The sequence below is a fragment of the Calliopsis andreniformis genome, chromosome 7 (genome assembly GCF_051401765.1).
Source record: "Calliopsis andreniformis isolate RMS-2024a chromosome 7, iyCalAndr_principal, whole genome shotgun sequence".
NCBI classification, from domain to species: domain Eukaryota; kingdom Metazoa; phylum Arthropoda; class Insecta; order Hymenoptera; family Andrenidae; genus Calliopsis; species Calliopsis andreniformis.
This window is the reverse complement of record NC_135068.1, coordinates 6,638,912-6,663,975: the sequence shown is the minus strand read 5'-3', so window position 1 is coordinate 6,663,975 and position 25,064 is coordinate 6,638,912. Positions and strand designations below refer to the sequence as shown.

The 25,064-nt window shown below is 41.6% G+C and overlaps 2 protein-coding genes across 3 annotated transcripts in view; one reads left to right on the top strand and one right to left on the bottom strand.

Annotated features, from left to right (window-relative positions):
- The window catches only part of Atg16 (Autophagy-related 16), a 537,024-nt gene that overhangs the window by 186,503 nt on the left and 325,457 nt on the right, over positions 1 to 25,064 (bottom strand). The window lies entirely within an intron of this gene.
- Positions 20,126 to 25,064, top strand: part of Neo (ZP and PAN domain-containing protein neyo) — a 73,628-nt gene continuing 68,689 nt past the window's right edge. Inside the window, exon 1 of the mRNA XM_076382214.1 lies at positions 20,126 to 20,492. Coding sequence (XP_076238329.1) covers positions 20,126 to 20,492 — 367 coding nt within the window. The remainder of the gene's footprint in view (positions 20,493 to 25,064) is intronic.

Sequence of the window (25,064 nt, the reverse complement as noted above, 5' to 3'; positions counted from 1 at the left end):
TTCTCTGAAAGAATCCTAAAGATTATGCATATGCGCCTCTCCAAATATTTCAGAAGATCCAATACTGTGTGTACAGTACCCCTAATTGAAATGCAGGACGAAAAAGAGGCAGGAGGTGGCAAAAAGTGAAAGAAGGTTAAAGCTCTCATATGTGCACGGCCACATTAGTCCTGGCGTAAACCGTTGGCGGCGCTGCGGTCGCGCCTTGTGTCGGGTTTAATTTTATTCCGCGAGGGTTGGGGGAAAAGCATCGCCTAGACAGGCGAAAAAAGGAGAGGAAACGGAGGAAACGAGGGTGCCCAGCACGGTTCCCGGGTGGTTTCGTTCCTTACCGTTGCCTCCGCCTCTAAAGGACGAATTAGATTACCTCCGACTCGATTAAACCGGCGTCATTCGAGGCTGGGCCAGGATAATCTCGGACATTGCCTCGCCAAGGTTCCTGTTGTCGACACGTCCCAGAGAAATCCATGATTTCGCACGCGGCTATTGCGAGGACTTGTGCCAAAGCCGCTGGTAACAGAGGCGAATCCATTACACGGGATAATTACGGGCCGGGTAATTATCAACGAGTAATCTTCGCGCGGAAAATAAAATGCGCCCGTAATGAACGATAATTTCGCGCAATTTCGTGCCGTATGGGCAAATTCATCCCAGCGGCGGCGCGCGAGCGAAATTTCAGTACGTGACGGCGAACGATTCATCGGGTTCGTCCGGTTTAAATATTTGTTCGAATTTCTTACAATCGAATTTCCCTGATTTGCATTTAATGCCCGCGATGCAGCGAGAGAAGTAGGAATCTGGTGAAATATAACCCTAGAATGGCATTCGATGTTCCGAGCAGACTTCAAAATAGAATTTTCGAGGATATATATTATACAGTAAGGTCGACTCTATTATATAATTTATCCTTTTCGAGAAAAGCCACGAGTTACTTTTATGTATATAGTTGGGACTTTGGTGGTCGTTGAGAAAATTTAGGATTACCATATGTTAACTAAGACGAGAAAGTAAGATTCACGTTGGTATTCAGTAGTAATCCTATGAAACACGATAAATGTTTGAAAAATTCTCAAGTGTAAAAATACGGTCAGCGGGGTCCAGGATTTCATATCTAATACTGCAGTGTTAACGTATCGTTTAGGTGAATTTTTCCACAAATTGCTAAGTGGAAATTATGGCCTCTCAAAATCTCACCAACCATAACCCCCCACTCCAGCGGAAGCAATCGAAATTTAGTACGGTCGCGCAATCACGTAGCGCCAGTGACATGGCGTCACGTATCCCTATTCTTGAGCGGTTGTCGTTCTCCGTAACACCTCGGCGTCTCAGCTTCAAACGGGGCCATATTATATCGTGCCGAATTGCGGCGCCAGCGATACAGTGGAACGGTGTTCGCCGAGAAATCCCATGAAATAGGTGCACGCCCGCTAGTGTACATGGTGCACGATGCGACGCGGCGCGGCAGTAAACGTTAATTGAATGCGCTAATTCACTCTCTAATCTTGTGTAACCCTATTTACGCGTAATTGCAAAATACATGGCCGCGATATTGCTCCGCGAGTGTGGCGCACACTTCTGCGAGCTCGCGAAGGTCGCCGCCGCACAGTGGCAGGATTTTCAGGCACCTATGGGAATATTAATTTGCACGGAGTCCGCCAGCGCAAATATCTATAGTCGAATATCAGGCACGTAACGCGACGTACGGTTGGTCCCCATACCCTACCTCTACCCACACAACCCAACCGTAATTATGCCCGCCTGGCGGAAAAGCTGCCTCCCGAATGTGGGTTATAGCGTTTACAAAAACGGTTACTCGGGCATCAGTATTTGCCAGGCTAACATATCGAGGCTATTAAGGGGGATGAAAGTATTACGCAACTTGCTCCTGCTGTTCTTGTAGTATGGCTAAATTGGGGATGTGGTATGATTGGAACAACGTGCTGATTTAGAGTGGCTAGAAGTCCTAATCTTAAGTAGCCAAAGGTCCTAGACTTAGGTAGCCAGAAGTCCTAGTCTGGGACACCCAAATATCCTAGTCTTAGATTGAATGGTAGTATGTATTTCAAGTAGATCGCAAGTGGTGGACCTAAGTAGGCCTCATGAAAGTGACATACCACGTCAAATTCATTAAGTACCTACAACAAAGAACAAAAGTAATGCTCCTAATTGCCCCGAATTTCAATCAAGCAATTCCCAGAGTCTTATGAATACAGAAAGGTAAGAGAATGAGAGAAAACATCTTTCACTCGTACTCTACTGAAACATTAAACTATTAATTATAGTAAAGCAAGTTCCATCATTCGATTCCACGCACTCTGTTAAATCGTCCAAAGCGCAATTTTCTCTCAGGGAGAAGCCGACACGAGAATTCATTGATAACAAGCGAAGCACGACTCCCGTGTGTCGATAGCGAAAGCAAACGTCGTTCTTCTGAAACTGTCTCCATTGTTCGCTTTTAGCGTACTCCACTTACGTCGCCATACTAGTGATTTTAACATTTAAACCGGGCCGCTAATTGAAAATGGGAGCTCCTAATTTTCCACGTTTAATGGACCCACCGTTCGAAGGAGGTTTCCACTGGAAAAGAAGAAGCCCGCCGGCTGCCAATGTAAGTTCAACTATTAACATTTCCATTCTGGTCGTTCGCGTGTGTTGGACGACCAAAGACTAATGCCAGGGGCGGTCGGCTCGAATGAACGGAACAAGAAAGGCTGATTAATACTTGAGGTATTGTTTTATGGAAATTCCCGGCAACCGAGGGCACTTTTTATTCCTCACCCCCGCGGCCGTGTAACCCATTAGGAGCCGAGGCTGGCGCATTGTCATGCTAAGACACTGATTTTCTTTTGGTCCTGATTACCAGCCTTAAATCTTGACCAGGCACGAGGCAAACTAAGATGGGAACCGGTGCTTTTTCTCCCGGCGGTAGGAACGAGTCAACTTCTTAGAACCGAGATCTTTTGACTTAATTACGCCCCCGTACAAAGGGAAAGGAAATCACGCTGAGTTCGTAGAAAGAAAAGATGGTAAAGGATTCTTACGAATCGCTGCGCTATTTACCGTGTAACAAAGTTACGGCTGGTCGTTTGCATCGGCTCGCGCTGATGGCGCCTGATGAGTTACGTAATTTCCTAACATGGCCACGAGAGGCGCACAAAGAAAACTCTGGACCGAAATGGAATAGAATAGGAGAGAATGGAATAGAATAGGGCATCGAATACAATGAATGTATAAAGTAGACCCGTAAACGACGTGTTGGCCTGTACTAAAAGTAGTTTCTCGAAGATAAATCCTTGCCTACGTACTGAGTCCATTTTCCTGTGTGCTTCTTGTGTCGTTGGAGACAATTAACGCGACATATTATGGTAAAATGTTTTTACTTTTCAATTTCTGTTATTCTGACTATTTGAAACTTTTTCATTGCTCCATTGTTCGCGAGACATTCGACAAACACGAGCCAGCGAATTGTGTTGCAGGCGGTGAACCATGATAGCATCGATTTTGTGTCATTCAAAAGTGACGAAGAATCAAATTCCGGAATATGTGTTTTGTGCTTGTGGGAAATTAAAAAATTCGCACCCAAAGTGAAAGTTAGTAAACGAATTTTGTATTTAGCCTTCGTTACTTGGTAATGTTCTGATAAAAAAGGTTAACAGGTTACTATTTAAACGTTTGAAATCATTTCTTAACGACTCAATAACGATTTTAAACCTCAGAAGTCAAATTTAATTGATGAACTTGGTACGTGAAAAAAAAAGTCTACAACAAATACTCGACGGAGTCAGATTTTAACTGCAAAGTCAAAGTTTATTCAGAAGTCGTTCAGCTAATAATTTCTATAGTAATCAGGCTTCGGTAGTTTCGTTTTAAATTCGATTTCGCTTACTCGGTACGTATAGAAACAATGAAGTTTCAGTGGTAAGTGTTCACTCTGAGATTGCTCGGTTAGCATTTAAGAACAGTTAGGTTTCAGTAGTTCAAATCTAATCTAAATTAAAAACGATTAAAAGTCTTCACTCGAATCATATACTGTCTGAGACCATACAAATTCAGGTCAGAAACTTCTGAAGGCAAAAACTTGTAAATAGTCCAAGTTCTGCTATCATTTGCAACTGTCAGATGGTATTCCAGCTTTATACGGAATCTGGCCCAACTTAACCTCAAAACACTCGAGTGTCCAAATTCTCAAAGGAAACCGTCAGACAGACATTCCATTGGCCAAATAGCATCCCTCACAGTTCAAATAACTAAATTAATAGCCTCTAGAACACATGGCCGAAAACAACCAGCAATCTGTCCCCTCACAGGGCGTAATAAAACTTTGTCGAATGACGTATCGACGTTCCAACGGCAATGAAAATTATTTACGCGCGAGCGTGTGAACGTGCCTCTACGGGGCACACGTACAGGTAGTTGGCCGATGCCAGGCGACGTGAAAATATAATTTCCGCTCTGAGAAACTCGCCAGGATCTATCTCCATTACTCAGCGCAGGATCCACAGAGCAGTCGCGTCAACTCTGCGCATGCGTGTGCGCGAGTGAGTCGTACCGGTGGCCATTTAAATTACCGCGTCATTGACACATCGACCTTTATCGTATCACGGAGGTTATTAATTAAATAACGGCGAATGCAACCGTTCGGCCTACGATCCGGTTTAGCGAGCGCTACACTGACCCTTATAAAATCATTTTGACTTCAGTTTGCTGGCGGAAGAGAATTTAATTGGCAGCTTTGCAATTAGGATTTTCATAGTAAGATTTTCTGCTGCATCAAGAATTCTTCAAGAGGAGCTTAAGCATGGCTGATCGGTTTCCTTATTGATGATGCCGACGATGATTTCCTGCTTCGATATTCGACGAATTTCAACGGAATTGAGTCCACATTTGGAACAGGCCAGCAAACCTGTACCTACCCTTTTTTTTTCCCTTTTTCGAGTCACGTCGGCTCCGTTAGAGACTTGTACCCATCTCACGGGATATACATTATCGATTTAACGACGGCGAATCTGCTCTGCTTCCTTATTACACGTGATATCGAAATTCTTGAGCGTACCTTGTGCTCCCGCGTCTCGAAGAAACTATGATTGCGCGTGCGGACTTTTATAACGACGATCGCCGCTCTTGCTAACTGTTTAATGATAATGTGAAGAGGGCTCTATCTCATACGGAATGAATTTATTCGGCAAGCGGCTTATCAGATCTGTTGCATTTGATTTGAATGATTCTGGTTTAATGCGATTCAAATCGCAGCAGTTTAAAATCCTGCTAAATTGTAATGATACAGGATGCTAGTATTATGTAATAGAACTCATGGTCTAATTGAGGAATAGGAACTTTTAATTGCGAATACATTCAAGTAGCGGAGTTGCCTTTTTCGGTTGTTTAACAAGTTCTGCCGAGTGTGCTTGAGATAGAGTGGGTAGAATGGTTGAGAGAGCGGGATGTTACAAATAAAATTGATCTTTTGCTGCAAGATATTTCATCCGACAAAAATAATAGATTTTCCCTTTTGCATAAAATTAGAGGGAAAGATACTGCATCATAGTTTCTTCATTGTCAGTAGTCTGTGTGTGAAGTACAGTATATCGATCGTACCAGTGACTGTCACAGCCACGCACAAAGTTTCTAGTCAGCCATGTCGGCATATGTCACGGACACGCAGAATTGAATATATCACATTTCTAAAATATGTACCAGAATTTCTAAAATTGGGAACATGTTTTGGTTAGATTGATCATCCTTGCAAGTACTATGAGCTAGTAAGTCCTTGATCTCTTTGACCTATAAATTGCATTTCTAATCTAGAATTATAGTACATTTTTAAAGTTTATGATTCTAAACTACAATTATAAATTGTGTTTTTAACTTAAAATTACAATGTAATCTTACAGTTTATAATTCTAACTTAGAATTATAAATTGCATTTCTAACCTAAAATTACATTTATAATCATCAATTGATTCATCAAGTCAGTGAAAATTTTGTATAAAGCTCAAAGACGTTGAAGGAAATTCTGAAAAAGGGTAGAGAAGAAAAATTTCATTTCACATATCGGTCTTCCGTTCCATGATGAAACATTACTCTCATCTATTCTACGATCCTCGTGCAATATTCTCGAAAATTTTTCCGCACTCTATCCACCTATCATACGAGAGCATTCGCCAGCACATTCTACGCTCCTCTCATTTAGTTTTAACGATTATCGGCCGCCTAACTAGTTCCTCCAATATCCCCTATTATTAGGAATTTACATATTTATGCGAGCGTAAAGCGTGGCGTTGCTCCTAGCGTGTGATTTCATTTGAAGTCCTTTAATATAAAACTCGAACGGCAGCTCTCACGTGATACGTCCGCGAGTAAAATGTAACGGGTAGGACGACCGCCTTGTTTACGATTATCATAAATACGATCTTGTAACTTCCTGTCCTTGATCTTCATGCGTCACGAATCGATTTCTTTAGCGGAACCTCCGCGTGAACGTTTGTTGCGTGCGTCCAGACTCCTTTTCTCGATCGTCGGTTTAACGGACCGCGGCAATCTTGCACTGACGAACAATATTTCAGAGGTGGCAAAACATAGAATGACTCTTGGTTATAGCGTTAATATTCTTCGAGCTAAATTTACACCTCAACGGAAGATAAAAGTATTCAGTTGCCGCGGAGACTGTGACGAATCAGGGATAATAATCGGGCTATTGTGCGATTGGTTAGCTGTCGGTTCTGTGTGGATCACTGAGGATGTTAAAAACCGTGGTTCGAAAATTTGCAAAATTGTGGTATTTAACGCTTAGTCGTTGAGGATCCATCAATCATTCCATAGATGATGATTTTCTACTTTGGTAATATACGTATATACTTTTGTCATTTTATACTCGAGGAACGTCTGGATCGAACCCCTGATGACAAATGGGTGGAATGACTTTCGAAAATTTTTGACCTGCAATTTGGCAATGATGAATAGATAGAGTACAAAATTGTCAGTATTAAAATAAACAGTCGGTTATTCCATGAAAATTGGTTCATAGACCTAAGTTGACCTAACTCTAACCTAACCTGTACTGGCTAAACATAAATAAACGTAATAAAACTAAAACACTTTCTGGATTCAGTCATACTGAATTCCTCAATAATATCCCATAAAAAACCTAAAAATAGTATTTCTCCATTCCCTGATGTCATCACTGATCATTAGCTTCAAGCTTTAACTCCATTTCCCTTCGCCACAGGATTTAGCACCTACAGCAATTATTCCATGAACAGGCAGAGATGTAAAATTCCCATAAATTCGCAGACGAGAAAGAATCTTCAACGACCGCTCAGCACTCAACGTCCCCACCCTGCCCGAACTATTTCTAACGACCACTGTCAATCCCCTCACCCAGAGACATAGGGACAACCAACAGAGCTAGCACAGCGCGGTTCCAGCTTTGACATTTTAATGACGACCGTTTTTGTCATTTGAGGATCTCCTGCAGCACCGCTTAACTGCCGCAAATATATTGTGCGTAACGCCGTTGCCTTATCTGTCCGCGTAATTAGCCGATCTTACTGGAGGACCGGCGCTAATGAGGTACCTACACTCATCCACCTAGGCTACCGCGTAGCCAACGATGACTAATCTCTGCGTGTGTCCTTTTGACCAATCGTCACAGTCTGGCGAAGACACACGCCACTTCTTTCGCCATAACGAAGGGCGGCCAGGCTAGCGTGTCCTGGCTGGTTGTCCCGCTGAAGGGACCCTTTGAGTCTACTAGGGACGATAGTAGCTAATCGCGTCCGCATACCAGTCGAATCGAGGGGCCTGGCGATGATCGACGACCGATCGTGGTTTAATCACCGTCCGCGAATCTTCCAAAGGGTGGACCTCTTGTGGATCGAAGTGGGGTGTCCTCTATGGCCAGGGGGATCTAGTACCAGGCGCCTAGGTTATCCGTCACATCGTTTGCTATCGGACGGCGACCACGGCACGCTTCTCGATCCTCGTTGATGAAATTTGAATTATGATAAGAGAATACGTGGAAAGCCGACGCAGCAGAGATAGCGGGCATGATAAAAATGTCTCCGCCGCGATGCTAATGTGCGGAGTACACGTGCTTGGAATACCGACGGCGTTGCCTGCCGAGGTAATCCCTTCCCCGGCTGATTTCAACCTGGATCCTTCTGCGTTCTATCTTGTTCGGTTAATCAGGGCCCGCAAATTGGATTATCGCGGACTTTTCGAATGTTCGAGCTGGGTGCGTCTTGGGTGCAGTTGCAGCTGAGTATCGCTTACACTGGTGGTACAGTTCCGGAGTCCTTTTTCTTGGCGGGAGAAGTGTGTTTCGTATCTGATGCCCTGTGGACGTTGTTAGGGATTGGTGTGGCTGGAATTTGTTAATGATATTATTTTCGTTAGCTTTAGATTCTTGGGAAGATTCTCGGGATTCTTGGGTGTTCTCTGTTATTTAGATGGTGGCTGATAGTACAGTGGTGTTCGAGTAGGGTCGATCCAATCTTTCTTACGGTTTTGAATTTTATAAACATGGAACATTAATAATTTAAGTTTGAAATAGTAATTTAACAAGCTACTGGTTTTACAACGAACTAGTCATAAATTGCAGAATAAATCGAGGAAGAATGGTTATTATTTATCTGTTGTGGTAAATCTGATTCCAGAGATATAAAAATGTATAGCAGATATAACTTTAAAGCTTGGACAGTACTAGAAGGTGCAATATAGAAATAGTGGGTTATAAAAAGGTGTGAGAGAAGCATTTTTCCCCTCGTAACTGTTTTCTACTTACTAATTCTGATCGATATCATGAGCACTTGATGTGTTTAAATTCAGTTAAATTCTTACTAAAAATTTATGAGCCATTGTAAAAAGTATATAAAAATACAGCTTTTCAGATATCGCGTTCATTGAAAGTCTAATTATATTTCATAACACGATGTCGGTGTTGGTGCAAATTGTGGAGTCACGTGAAGTATTAATTTGTTGATTAAAGGCACGTAAATGTAAATGAAACGTTATTTATACAAAAGGTTTTGATTTGTTACGCTTTTCAGATTGAGTCTAGTTACCTTTATCACCTTTCACAACGTTAGAGTATTTTATGCATTGTACTAAAAAGTGTTTAACAGTAACATGGCATAATTCACATAGTACAGTATCCTGTTTAGAAATTATACAAGTTTGCATGAACTTTGTATATTAGGTGAAGATTCCTATTATTATTACGTGTTATGAGTGTTCACCGATAAATTTTTAGACATTTTTGGACTCCACTTTATAAAAATAATTTTTCTTTATGTTTTTATTCCTTTGAAACCTTTACTTATCATAAATAATAGTACAAGATTTTCGTAGATCTCCCACAAGATTTTTGCTTCGAAGATATTTTACGATTTCATGAAAGAAGACATTCTTCTATTGCACAAATAGGAAGTAACATAGAAGAGATAAAATGGCAGTGGGTTACACATTCACAGGATGCCAGTTAAAGTTACATCGCGATAAGTAATTACGTTTTCTCGTAAACTCGAAATATTTCATGAATTTATTACTGCTGTTTTTGCAAGCTATTGACAAGATTACACTTTCAAGTTAACTTTCACGGTATTTAGTACAGCATCGAATGAGTGTAACCAGAAGTAGAATTTCTGAATAGGTATCCCTTTTTAAGAGATTCAAATAAATTTAAATTGAAATAAATTATAATGGCAAGGAAAAAATTAAATAAATTCATTTTCAAAAATGTCTGAATAATTTTTAGACTTTTTTGAACATGAATCATATCATCAATAAAATATAAGAGTATACGTAACTGTTGTTAACATGAAAATTAAGAAATTCGAAATTTAGGTAAGCAAATTTTTGGACAATCGAAACAGTAAATTGAAAATGAAATAAGATTGTGCAATTGTAGCAAAGAATTTTACAATTTTGTGAACCTCAAACAACAAAATTATAAAATTTACAAATTCCTATTTTCAATTCTTATTACATCACAAATTTCACAATTTTTACAAATTTAAAAATAAGATTCCAAAAATCCCGCTTGTTCTATAAATCATAAATTAATCAGCTATTACTCATGCGAGAAATTAGTTGTATGTGGCTAATTATCATTCGTATCACGCTCAGCACGATGGTAACAAGCAAGTATCAGAATTAAACTTAACAAGTTTCTATTAGCTTGGACGAATGGATACTGTAAATCAAACAGATTCTATAGCTCGTAGCACAATATATTAACAATGCCAATAAAGGAGGTCTCCGCGGTATGAATGCATTATTCAATCATTAGCAGCGCGGCAATTTGACATACAGCTACGCGATTCGTGTCATGTTGCGATCATTCAGCCACGACATCATCTGGCTGGAATTATGCCTGTGTATACAGAGCTGGGAATGATTTTTGCTGGCTGTAATTTGATTGGAACGCATTATTAAAACGAACTTCAATTATGACTGCCAGTAAGATAAAATGGTTGCACACGCGTCATTCAGCACCATTTCAACTGATTTTCCCTGATATCACGTGACAGCGTATTTCGCCCAAATACACAATGGAATTGGATTCAGTGGATTCATAAAAGCGAAGTTTAATGGTGTAAATTGTGATAGCAACCTTTGGGGGAAACGTGGTCATTTTTATTCTCCACTTGTGAAATGATATTTGTAATAAATTCGATTTTTCTTTTTTGATAATTATTTTCGTATTTGGGAGACTCGATTTTTGTTTCCAGTGGCTTCTAAAAAACGAATGCAAGACGTAAAAGGGAATTCAAGAGCAGGTTGAGTCAGATTGAGATTAATGCAGGTAGAATTTTAAAAAGTTCACCGACATTAAGAAGAATAGGGTCAAAGAAGAAACCTGTTCCGTCCAAACGCCATAAACTGAGATTGGAATGTGGTCGCGTGTACTTGTAACAGGTCTACTTTAAACCTCACTGGCCCCCTCGCATACACAATTCTCTTCATAACTGTTCGAATGAATGGTCAACGTTACAAAATATATAGTCCATCTTTGATCTAATAACATAGTGTGATACTCCACTATTTGAGTTAATGAAGGCACATGTAATGAGGAAATTCTTAGAAAATTCTTCTTCCTTTGCTTTTTATGTAGCCATTTTTGTGTCACGATAAGTTCAAATATTCTGAATTCAATTAGCAGGAGTAAAATATAAAGATTTAGTTTTCGAGATATCGAAATTTCGAAAATAAAATTGAGTTTGTACCAAATAAATAATTTATTATTGTTTTGTTAGGATTGCTTCCATTCAGAGGGATATTTTTAGTGAAATATAGATCATGAGTAGTTCCACAATATTTTTCCATTTCTAATAAATTAATCAAAAATATTTAGTAGAAGGGAGATATCTTGTGTAGATAACATAATATCTCATTAATCAAATTCTAATAATTTAGTATATCCTCCAGTAATTATGGAGAGCAGTTTAAATAACAGTTACTATAAAACGTATCTATATATCATACTTTTTATAGTATCGTTATAAATGAGCGTTAAATGAATGAGACCATGTTCGCATTAAATAGAGTAACAAAATATCCATTTACAATTAGCGTAACAAGAAAATATAAAAAGTAATCTCTGCATATCAGTGAAAATTATCGTATACGTCAGTACTGATAGTTTATCATATTAATTTGACTCAGACTGTAATTTACAACGCATCTGTAACGTAAAATCACTGAAAGGTATACGTATGTTGGTACTGTGCCTCAAATTGCTTTAAAAATATTCAAAACAAGTCATGTGTGAAAGGAATGCCGTACCGGAATTGCTTTTCCCGTTGCTTTACTTACTGATTGACAACAAAAATTAGCCCCACTTTTTTAAGCTGTGCCGTTCATTATTTTCCATGGACTTTCGAGCAAAACTTGCTACAATGTGACCACGTATATTTCATCATAAAAACTTAAATTAATTACTGGGGAATTAATTTTTAATTAAAAATTAGAGGCAGACGTTATGTAAGAACGAAAAACTACTTAATCTTACATATAAGCTACAAAAATAGTAGAACTTGTTTCCTTATTTTCTTATTTAAAAAAAAAGTTTCTTTAAAAATTCTATATTTTGGATTAGAATTTTCTATTTATTTATATTTCCCATATAGAAGAATATAGAAGAAGAATTTTACATTGAGTCTTGTACATTCGAAAAAAAGTTTGTCTTCACCTGTGGTAACTCCCAAAAAAAATTTGTATCATATTACATGTACATTATAAACCACTATGCTAGCAAAAAAAGAAGTCCTCATATTCCACAAAAAAATAAGCCAATATTTCACACACGTAACATTACGAAATCCTTGATTTAAAAAACTTGCTCAAGCGGCAAGCAACTCAGGAGTAACTCATCCCTCAAGGCATCGACTTACGCTGAGGCGCAAAGATTTCGAACGAGTAAGGTTTCACTAAGACGATTATTACTTTCATCCCGACGACAGAAGTCGTGGAAAAGTTCCCAGAGCGGTCTCCTGTGATGGATATAGGCCGGGGGAGAAATAGAGGGGCAGAGGGTTGGCTCCCTGAGAAGAGTCGAGCAGCCTCTGCTTAACTAAAGGACGGGAGTAGTGACTGAACGGTTTGGTAAATCGAGCGTAGGGAGCGTACGTTCTACACGATTGAGAAAGTGCTGGTAGGTAGAGAAGGCAGAGTAGATAGGGTGTCGTTGTTGGCGGTGGTGGTTGTCGTCATCCTCCCCCGACGAGATTTACGTTCGACGAGGTGGTGGGCTCTGTCGAGGTTATCGATTGTACGCAAGGTGAGTTAATTGGCACCGTTCCTTCTTCCATCATTCTTTCCTCCGCGGTCTCGTTCCGCTGCATAACCTTTAATTGCATTCCTGCCGCGATTTCCCGAAACGGGACGACGGAGTAACCGTAAGCTCTAGGTGTCGTGGGTGAACAGGAAGGGACTTTAGGCCGAAGAAACGAGCGCAATCGCATAAAAGGACTTGGACTATATTGTTTCCAGCGGAGGCTTTTATCCGTGATCAACGTTCCCCCGAAGCCAGCTCGCTGGCTGAACCCACACAGCACCGAGGTAAGAAGCTGATGAACGCGGAAAGCAACGGTAATGACAATCAGAGAGCGGTAGGCCTATTATACGCGGCTACCATCCGAGACACGCAAGTGTCTCACGACCTTGTACGAACACCTTCTTTAATCGTTTTTCATTCCACTTTTCTTATCGCGCTGCATCCGCGGCATCGGGCGCAAGTTTCATCCATACGAATAACAGGGTGCTGGATTGCAGCTCTTAGAGACTTTAATGACTCATTAGAAGATGATATCACCCTACACAGCTTTTACGCAGTCTTACGCGTCTCTTTAGTATTTCGTATTATAGACCTTACGCCATCCCACGGGTAACGCCGATGTCGTTATCTAATTTGCGAGCATCAGAAGCCTGGTCAAAAAAAAAACAGAAGGAAGTGTACGCGCCATCATTCGAATGGGGAACTCGATACGATACTAAGGACAATTCACAAGTCACAGAGGTAACGCGTTCACGTGGTCATCCACACATGGGCAGGCTCAAAGGACTCCTTAAACACGCGAGCACGGTAGACACCCGTTGCGAGATACGCGCTATCGAGGGGGACTTATCCAATGCTCGTGGTTACATGATCCATATATTGGATTGCAGCTCAGTCGAAATGGGGACGGAGTTAACAGGAGGCGGAGGGGTGTAAAATAAGGAAGTTATGAGAAGACAGCACCTCGTACGTGGTCTAACCTTTATGCAAATAATGCATTCTCGCGCGATAGAGACTCGAACTTGGGGACCGTAATGCTGCTCCCTGGCCCGTGACAAGATCTTTTATCGCGATTGAACGCACGAGTCGCAACACGCCGCCTCCCCTGCGCTAGCCCGATAAGAGACAGCGGTTCCTTGGGAGACAGCAAAAGCAGAAAAGCTACAGGCAGACCAGGCAAGCTATGTGGAACAACGAAAGAGGGTCCAAGCAAGGTGGATCGAAGGGAGACTATCACTATCAATCTTTGGGCGACGTTCTCTTAGAGGACGTGAGAGATCGGGCGTACCAGGACCAAGAGGGCCAGAGCAGGAGACCGTAATACGGGCAAAGTTTAATTACCACATTACTTCGGTACGCTTTATCAATCTCAGCCCAGCTGCTCATCCTTCTTCGGATCTGTCAGGGGACTGACGGAACAGTGGGAATTCGTGCACAAGCAAATAGCCCTCTCGAAATTCTATACACTATTTCCCTTGAACTTCATCCTACGGCTCTCAGCTATACCACCGCCTTGACGCGTTCGTGATCGTAGGCTACGTGCACGTCAAGGTAACTGCTTGTTTTCTCTATCCCTATCGTTCGCTACCGTTCCATCTAATGGCCAGCCGAGCTTTATTTCGCTCCAGCCAATCCCCTCTTGTGTGTCCCTCTCTAACAGTATCCGTGAACGCGTAGCATCTATAGATGGTAGTGGGTAGCCACTTAGAGGCGCGGAGCGTAACCACGCATAAACCAGTTTCCTGGTTATTCGACTCCTCGCATTTTCCTGGTCGACGCACCGCGCGTCGAACCCGCACAGAACGTACCATTAGCGGAGGCTCCACTCGATTCCGCTGCGATCGACGATCGGCGGCCTCCAGCTGGACGCTGCCGCTGCTTAAAGGTCTTTCCTATCATTTCAAAAGCGACGACGTTCTTGGGGCTCACACCGTGACACCCAGCATCGAACAATTACGTAACGAGATGGGCTTTCTTCCGACTGTGTTAAGACAGTAGTCGGACCTGACGTTTCTGAGAACAGGACGACGTTGCCTGACTGATTGGCGGAGGCTGGACGCTAGCTGACAGTTGCAGACATCGGACATTCCCTGATCACTTATCAGTAGTTGTTTCTAGATCACCGAGGTATATATAGATGGTTAACAGCTCTCTACTTGGCAACGCTGTTTATCTGTTCATTTAGGATGCCATTACAGAAGTATACTATGCAAACAGTAAGTTGTTATTGTTATTAAGTAACGCAGCAAACTTGCAGCCTTCTAAGTGTTTAAGCAATGGTACTACTCTACTGACGAGAACTAACAATGGGAATAGCATGTCCAAACCTGAAGCACATTAATTGTACGCCAATTTAACCATGTTCCTGATTTGAAGTATGGCTAACAAAGGCCACGAAACTTGTCTGGAAACCGCACAGTCCAGCTAGTTCCATATTCAGCCTGTGTCATATTTTTCGAGGACAACGCGCAGACGGAATGACCTTAAGACCCCGGCGATCGTGAAAGCAGGACGATTCGCGGGAACAGGCGGCAGTAGAAAATTATTAAACGGGGGCAGGGGTTTTTAGGGACGCGCGAAAATAGTTGGGGTAACTCTTGAAACATTGGACGTGTCTCGATAACGTTTAGCAATCTAGTGTTGCCTTGGGAAGATTCTCTTTCTCCCTTTCGCGCGCTAAGTTGGTGGAAATGAAATCAGCATATCTTAAAGTCGACTACCCATAAATTTCGAGAGATCAAAGAGGCGCGTGTGCATCAAGGTCAGGGATTCGAATACAGTCTTATAATCTTCTGCATAACTTTGAGAATCCGTTTGACCAAGTATCGAGAACAGCCTTACGCCGTTATGCGATAAGTCGCGTGCCCGTTAAACGTTCGCACTAGTAATTCAGACGTTTCGCCTGTTGTATCTTCGCCCGTCTGGAATCACGGTCACGCTGCGTGCAAACTAGTAAATTAAGCTGCTAAATTATAAATAAGTATTAAATTATATCACACTGATGGAGAATTCAACTAGCCACGTAACTGTTAATGTAAATCCTGGTAATTAATTTCATTACTTTCTATTGATGAACAATGTATCATTCTCACGAAGGCTGATATAAAAATATCGTTACCATTATTATATTAATATATCATGTCAATGGGATGGACATATTAGCTGATGCTAATTTAATAATACGGTAAATGATGTTAATTATTAACTACTGTTACAAAGTATAGAATGATGAATAAGGATTTATAGATATATACTATTTGTAGGATCTGTTCTGAATTTATCAAAATGTAATATGAGTTTTACTCAAAGCCTTTTATCGTGTATACAATGCATTCGCTATAAGCGTATACTTCATTATCTACAACGACATCCTGGAAAACAAGAACCACATTCCTGACAGCAACTCATGTCTCGGCAACTCCTTGTGTTTTTTCAAAGATCAAATAAAAATGAGGTAATAGACTAATTTGAAGAATCGATAGAGACTTTGATGATCCTATAGCGAGAAAATACTGCACATTAGGAAACCACTTAAACAAAACACTGATTTCAATAATCGTTACGGCATTAGTCCAAAGTGCTTGCCTCAGATAGGAATCGACGAAGTCCTTGGCGAGCGTTGCCATCATCCCCGATTGCAATTCAGCTGGTACAGATGAAGACGAAACAGAAGGAATCACTCCAGCAGGGAACTCGTAATACGAGTATCTTGCATAAAACGGGGCAATCAAAGTGATCGCAGTACGCGCAGTGCCGCTTTATTAGAAACGAGTCCGTAAGACACGCATCAACAGATCAAACGACAGAGCCAGGGGGCCATTGGGTCGATCGGTACTCAAGGGCGGGCGAATAGCGGCCGCTCGTAAATCGACGAAGACGACTACGACGGCAAAACGGTCGTTTCCTTGCGAAATTCCGCGGCAGAAGATTGCCGATTGCGATTGAACCCGATGAGACATCCAGGCACCGTTACTTCAACGTGGTGACGCGATGGTATAAGCACCTGGTACGAGTGCCTAGTCCCTCTTCCTCCTCCTGCCCCCTTTCTTTCTCTTTCTCCTTTTCTTTTCTTTCTTTCTTGGTCCTCCTACTCGTTTCGCTCCTTCTACGTACTGAACAGCGTCTAAGCATCGCGCGAATCGGCCGAGTATGCGTTTAGAAGGACACCGACGCCCAGCTAGGTCGAACTGTTCACACGTGCATTGAGCATTGCTCTTGTTCGAATTTTCCGCCACGCCACCCATTCCTTCTTTCGCCGACCATCCGCTGCACAATCAACCGATAATTATCCACTGTGTACGCAACGGTCAATTCTAGATCTAAATCCACCTAGGGTTGGCTAATGACAGACCCGATGCTCATTACAGCTCTCCTTTCTCTACACTCTGGGAAGTCGTTCTTACTTCTCCCATCCCCTGTCCACGAGCGTGTAATTTGGTGCACCAGGATCTCCTCGGATATCTCCTCCATTAATACGCGTCTTTTATATAAGCACAACTTAGGTAGATAGTTAAGCGTCCTGTGAGACGAGATGTCTCGTAATAGACGGGCAACCATGAAGCAGAAAAAGTCCTCGGTGATTACGGCTGGCGCTCCTAGTTTAGACCGAAACAAGCCAGCAATTAAAGACGAAAGCGAGGAAGAAGTGAGTGGACTGGCCGATATCGCAAGTCCCCGTCTACTGGCGCGGCTTCATTCACAGATGACAAAGCAATAAATCCTTCTGAGAGTGAATCTAACAGCCCAATAAACGAAGTTACTTAATTACTACCCGCGATACGTGTTGAACATTCCCGAATTAAAGACCGTGAGTCATCTAATCGCCAGCAGGAAGCACGATCCCTCTTTAAGGAATGTAACAGTCATTCCGGGGCCCATTAGATCCTGCTGTCTTAAAAAACCACAGAATCTCTTCAAAATTCATACCGGTTCACGGTCAGGTGAATGAAACCCAAGTTGCACGACAGCCCACGTACCTTGATCATATTTGTCGAACCGTTTGGCAGACAGTTCTACCTGCGCATCGGGGTCGCTGCTCCGGCGACGGAATAAATTTCGTGGGTGTCCCGAGAAGCAAGGTTACGTCAGACGCGTTGGAGGGGCCCAAAAACCGTTGCGCCCAGCTAAGAATAGGATTTCATCCAATCGCCTGGAAATACGTGAGCGAAATTCAGGTCTATCGGTACGTCGGCCGCCAAGTGGGGGAGCTGGCAACCGTAGGCAGCGGAGAGGGGGTTGGTGTAATCTCGATAAGAGTACAAGGAAGCAACGAAATGGGGGAACAATTTGGGTAGAGGCGATGGACCCACTCATACACGGTCAGAGAGAAGGAGAAAGAGGTTGGCTTGTTTTCAATGGTGTCGTACCTGCGATCGAATTGTGCGTACCGTTCTGTCCTCCTTAGTCGGCAGCGGTCCCACTGCCCCCTCCCCCTACCGCCGATCGGTCGAGGAAGAGTCGTGCGCCGCGGCTCAGCCAGGTGTACCCAGTGCCTAAGAGCCAGCCGGTCGACGTCGTTATACCCTGCAGCGTGGTGCTCGCGAGGTGCGTATTATCATTGCAAATCGTCGCTGGTCCCCGAAGTGCTTACGCGCGCGCGCGCGATAAACAAAATAAACTGGCCCATCGGAGCGCCCTTGTGGTTCTTTCGTGCACTTCACGTTCTCTTATTGTGCGGTGATCGCCGTCCTAGAGTTGGGACTCTTTGGGACTCATCGTGAGGGACGTATACCCGTGGTGGTTTCACAGGGAAGAGGAAGCACCCGTCGAGTTTCGATATCGACAGGTAGGTCTACGAAAATCGAGTAGCATCGGTGTAATCGTTTTAGCGACCAAGCAAAACAGACCGACGACTTGATCGTTGTGCTTCACCGCAATTCCCCACACGAGCGGGAAAATTTCCACAGCTTTGCCACTTGAGCTTTTGTTCGATTTATCGACGCGTATGCGTGAGCATTTGACTGACGGTACAGAAGCTGTGCTGATTGTTATTCCGTTTCGCGCAATGGGAAACAACATGACGGGAATAAAGACGAGCGGAAATGTGTTCTGTTATTTTCGTGTTTGCTTTTTCCCCTTTTGGGTCAAGTGTTCCCAGGCTTCGGGGAATGTTCGATTTTGTCAGTGCTTTTGTGATGTGGTGAACAGTTTCTTTTTCTCTTTTCTTTTTTTTTTTTTTTTTTTTTGGAGATGTTTCTTTGATAGTGAAGTAGAGCTGTATTAAACGGAGTGGTTTGACGTATTCTGACAATCTTTTAGATATTCTGACGGGTTAATATATTTTATGTCTGATGGCAAAGACTTTAGTTTTTTTTAGAAAATCTAACTCCATTAGTGAAATATTCAATTCTTGTGTACATAAATTTTCATTTTTAGCATTAGAAAATTATATTCAACTTCTGAAGACGAATTCAAATTTGAATGAGTAATAGGAACTGAAAAATGAGTTAAAATAACAGAGAATCTTTGGTTATTAAATTCATTGCAAAACGTCAACGCATGATATACCACTGTTGAATAATTTAAATGGACATGCGAAGTTCATAGTCTACCAAGCCTCAAATTCAATAGTAATTAACAGAAATCAAAGCCGATCAAGTATTTATCAATTCGATTTCCAATTCAATCCTGGAATTACTCCAATTTTGCAAATAAACATAAGCAGAGGCGAAACTCTAGCTTTGTTCCCGATGTTAATAATTATAATACTCAATTCACTCCATCAAATCTGAAAGCATATGTAATAAATGAAAACGGAATGAGACAGTCATTAAATCAAAATTATTCTTCAGCAGGGTCAAAACTAACAAGAATTCAATAAACCATCGCTAAAAAGGGTTTAATCGTGGAAGATAGAGAGCTACTTTGACAGAACGATGCACTGTACTGAAAGTCTCATTTCACTTGAGACCTTGACCTAGACCTAGACCTTGTCTCAAATACTCGGACCAAAAATTAGTTCTTATAGCAAAAAGTATACTTTTCTCTACACCTAGTTCTAAATCCTCTTTTACATCAGATAGACAAACCAAGAACCCTCTCTCTGTAGCCAAAAAAAAAATGAAAAAATATTCAGTCTTCAAAGCCACACATATGTACTGACTATTCGTGTCCACGGGAAGTCCTTTCGAAAACAATTCCTCTGATGCTTCATGGCAGATTTCTTATGAAACACGAATAGTGCTCTGACGAGTACCCCTCTTAACAAAGATATCAATCCCCAATTCAAACCTCCACTTTCTCAGGCCCCACCTAACTAGGGTAGCTTTCATCCAGACATCCGATCCGTCATCTGACTGGTGTCACTTTCGTTGTTGCAGATAACGCTCGGGAGACAGGTGGATCGGCACGATGACGAGACAACTCATGGCAAGGTTATTGCTGCTGCAGGCTATCGCGATGTTCGGTCGCGTGGCGGCCGCGCAGTCAACGCACACCGCCGAGCAGTCGGCGTCTTCCGCGATGCCATCGGGTCTTTCTGGGCCAGATTACACGGGCCCGTCCGCCGGTTCTGACGAGTGCGACCCAGAAATGGTCGGGTTCGAGCTGGTCACCGGCTACGTGTACACCGCGCCCACGAACATGCTGGAGTCCATACCAGGAACCCTGATGCTCACCGACTGCTTGGAGATCTGTCAAGCGAACGACTCTTGCCAGGCAGTGAACTACGAGACGGGCCTGTGCGTGCTGTTCAGCTCGAACGCCGACAGCAACCCAGGTAAGATTGAATCGTTATCGTATTCGACCATGGAACGGCGGAAACGCGATCGGGAGATACCAGGCCGACTGAAACGTCAACGGGTCACGGGACCAGAGTCCGCCGACGATCGGTCTTTCTCCCGATTTGTCGAACGGTGCCGAGTATCCTACGTAATATGTATGGACTAGCCGAATAAGGGAATTCCTATGAAGCGTGGAAGCGGTCCGTGGAATAATTAAACGACGTCGGGTAAAATAGATGTGTGCCCGTGCGAGCCAGCCGCTGTTTTATGCAGTACGTGAGCCGCCTCGCGCAGAGCTAACGGGTTCGATACGATATTCGGACGGGGGATGGCCGTTTATTCGCATGCTCGTGAAGAAAGTATTTGCAGAGGTATTTTGAGGTCACACAGAATGTAGAGTGGAGTGATTGTTGTAGGACACTGCATTGTTGATAAGTTGGTGTTGAGTCCTTATGTGTCTGCATTGGGCTACTTCTGGGGGGTCTGAGGATGGGGTATTAATGAGAATAGGATGTGTGTCTCAAACAACAGTTATCAGAATAAGGAAAGGAAGAGATTGCTAGGTGGTGGGTTCCTAAGTCATACTAAAATTTCTTGCGTAGTTCAGTCGAAAGCACTATTCGTGTCCCACGAGAAGTTTCCTGAAAGGAATTAGGAGCGATGCATCTTGGGGAACGTTTCATGAGACACAAATAGTACTGGACTAGAGGCTGTGATTCTAGCAAGAGGGATTAAGATTTGAAGAGCCTATATCTACTGAGTATCAGATTTGATTTTTTAAGAAGTATGTAATTTTTATTAAAAAATTGTTTAAAAAATCCTTTTATTCTTCATGATGAGAAGTTCGATAAAAATTGTGAAAATGGAAAATCTTTGAAAGTTCGTATTAGATTTAAGAATTTGTTAGCAGGGAGTGGCAATGTATTTTTAAACGAATAAGAGCTTTCGTTCGGACAATCCTCGGTTTAGTCGTGCTGTGCGTTTGATAGAATTCACCAGTTTGTATGCTGCCCATCGAACGTGCACACGTATTCGATCGTTATTAATCGTCCATTTCGCGGATTATTCGGCGAAGCGTAGCGTAATCCGTGTTTGTCGATCGTATCGCAACATTCTGCGTATCGATTTTGCATATTGCGAAAAATTCACAAACTTTGGCCAAACGTTTCGAATATCTTTAAAACGACTAGCTTTGAAATATAAGAAGTATAAATTTTTGGGAATAATTATATATAAAATATTAAAAGTTTTAAAATTATATCGGAAAGTGTTAAATTAGAAACATTTTCGTGTCACTATCTTTTTTTCAATTTGCAGATTAATTACCATTATGTTAATTCGAGGTTTCTGCGAAATATCGTAAAATTAGCAAAAATTCGAAATTTGTCATTTCTTTGTTCAGTTCAACGATAATAATGCTAAATTATTTTTTAACCAAGTGTCAAATATACATATTACAGTATTAACACCATACTATTTCTAACAAGAAAAAATGTTAAAAAATTGAAAAATTGTTAACCGTCACCAAGCCAACACTTGATTTCCATTTTTCATTGTCAATTGCAATATTTTGGTATCACTGACGCAGATAAGACAAATTCGCGCAATGAAAGCTTTGCGCTATCACTCAAGCACGATGCTCTCGAAAACACGTTAAGAAGGAACATTATTTATGGAACAGTCGAGTGTATCGTGTTACGTGTTGCAATCTATCTATTTTGCATACGCTCCGTTTGAACGATCGCGAAAGCACGAAACCGCGGCGTAGTTGATTTTCCTACGTTCGACCCGAAATATCGAGAGCCTGGCTGAAGGATTTGTCAAGCGCCTCTCGACCTACTCTCCCATCGCGTTCCAGGGGCGTCGGATTGAAGACAATTTTAAGCTATTCCAGCCACGAGCATCGCTCGGATTACGTGTTAAAGTTTTACCGTGTCGCTCATTTTTACGCTTCCTCTCGTTCGAAATTTCGCTGAAAAAAAGTGACGAATTTTTACCCCACATCGCGTACATGCAACTCGGTATTAAAGCCCCTCTCATTGACGCGTCGATTGCGACGTGGACTCGGCGAAAACAAGGCAAACAAAAAGAAAACATTTTTGAATGAACGAGAGCATCGTCCGCTGAATTTTCGTTTGGGAAATAAATCTCGATATTAGGATTAAAATCTGTTGACAGCTCCCTGGGCGAAAGACTCTGTAACTCTATCTGTAAACCACAGCGACTGTACATCGGTCCGTTCGTATCGCTCCGAGAGTCGAAATGCACCAGAGTTTGCTATTTCGCAAAAAATTGCGTTACGTTATCGATTCCAGGGAAATTACTCGAAGGAAACTTGTTGGATAGCGTGTAAATACAGAGCAAACTTTGTGCTCTATTCGATTCGATTAAATCGTGGGATAGATGTTGTAAAACCGTGGGGGAAAGTTTGATCTGGTTCGGTTGCCAACGTCGATAAAAAATACAGTTTGCCTGGAAGTTCTCTCGTTAACGTGGATAAAGATGCGCGTAACAAGTAGCATGAACGTCGAAAGTATGATCTCGGACAATTAACTGGCGCTACAAATAACTCGTAAGAATGATGGGCCTCATGCAACGCTCCGCACAGTTAAGATACAAGATAATTACCGAGGCACGGATACAGTGTAATAATTCCACTCTGCCCGTTGCATTGCGTGAATCTTGAACGTCTTAAGTGTTGAGTAATCGGAGGATATATAGATGGATTAGATAATTAATACTTCGGTAGCAGAAAGAGGATAAATTCTCGAAATATCAGTTATACATTTTGATGTTGACAAGCTGTGTAGCTTCTCGTTTCTGCTACAGCTGACTTCAATTTTTGGTATCCTTTCTTATTTCTTTTCCTTTTTCTTGATATAAAATAATTTTAATGAAAATGTCCTTGGTATTTAGTTACTTTGGCAAAGTGTTATTTTTAACACTTACAACTTCTCTTGCATCATAGAGTCTCTTACAGATTGCATCATTTTTTCGTTATAAGCTCGTTGTGATGATTACCACATTTTGGGGCTATTCGAAGGAAATTTTCTTACTCTTGTAAAAACCTAAAACCGTGAGGAGGAGTTTCTTGATAGAAATTCTGTATTACTTGAGCCATGAGGCAACAGCGAAAGAGGAGATCTAGGTAGATCACAAATATGGAAAGAATACTGTCGATTCTTGGGAGAAGGATTCAAGTTACTGAGAAAGTGGAAGCGAAGTTGAAAACCTGGATTCTAGAGATTCAGAAACACCTTTCCTTCCAATCTCTCCTACAATTTCGGTATTACTGTATACACTTGCAGATGGACTTCGAAGCTCGATCTGAAACAATCGAATTAGTCGGTCTCCCGCCAACCATAAAGCGAATTAGCAAGAGTTGCTGGAATATCCATTAGAAGGAATCGATTCGGATCTCTTGTCGTTTACATAACCGCTATCATCGGTTTGGTTTAAAAATCCCTAGGAAATTCGAACGAGAGACGAAGTAAGAGAACAAAGTGGATGAAACGGAAACTGTGTTAAGACACATGTAGCTTGTATCATTTTTCCCAGGCTTTTTCTTAAATATTACTTATACTGAAATTAAACAATAATTTAAAGTTAATAATATAAATTTACGATGGAATTTCATGATATTTAATATTATGGAGAAATTTCTATGGATTATGTAAAAAAAATTTGACAGTTTTGATAAACTGATTTCGAACATTTTGCACAAATCTGTTACTTAAGTAAAATTAGTTTTTTTAATGATGTTAGTCATTTGTACATCTATGTAACAGAAAAAACGGTCTTATATTGATTTGTTACATTTTTTCCATTGCTTTTTGTATTGCATTGTATTATTAATAAATAAAAAATACTTTAACTGGAACAGAATGAACAAAAGAATCTCCAGAAAATAGTTTTAACTACCTAAAAAAAAGTACTAATAATCAACTTTTCGTATTTCCTGCTTTTACTGTCAGTATCATACAATCACAGCTACTTAAGTAAACTTCTCATCTAACCAATCGCGTACAATCAATTTACAATTCATAAGCAACAATATTCATTAAAGCCTATAAAATACTAATTAACAGGAAACCACTTAAATCCAAAACTACCTCCCTAATCGAAGTCCAAAGTTCAATTAAAGCCTGGAATAACTTTATCAGGGAGCGAAAACGAAGAAAAACTAATGACGAAAATTAAATACACATAAAGCGAAAACAATCTTCCATCGACGCCAAATAAATCTTCGGAAGCTCAGTAATTACATTTAACGGACTTCAATTATTGCTACCGTCGAAAGGAACTAATAATTGCGCGAAGGCTGATAAGGTCAAGGAAACACATCGATCCATTCAATATGTTAATAATAACCCGACCTAACGAGCAAAATTTCCGTCGGCGTTAACAATGGGCCGCGAAAGAGATTTTCATTAGGGAGCCTGGTGACTCCTAGACGAGCCTGCTCCAGATGCATTTTTATCGAACCCCATGCACGAAAATCTCGCTGGAAACAATGTACTGGTAACGGTCACGTACATTGTCAGCGCGCCACTCCGCGCCCGCGCGCC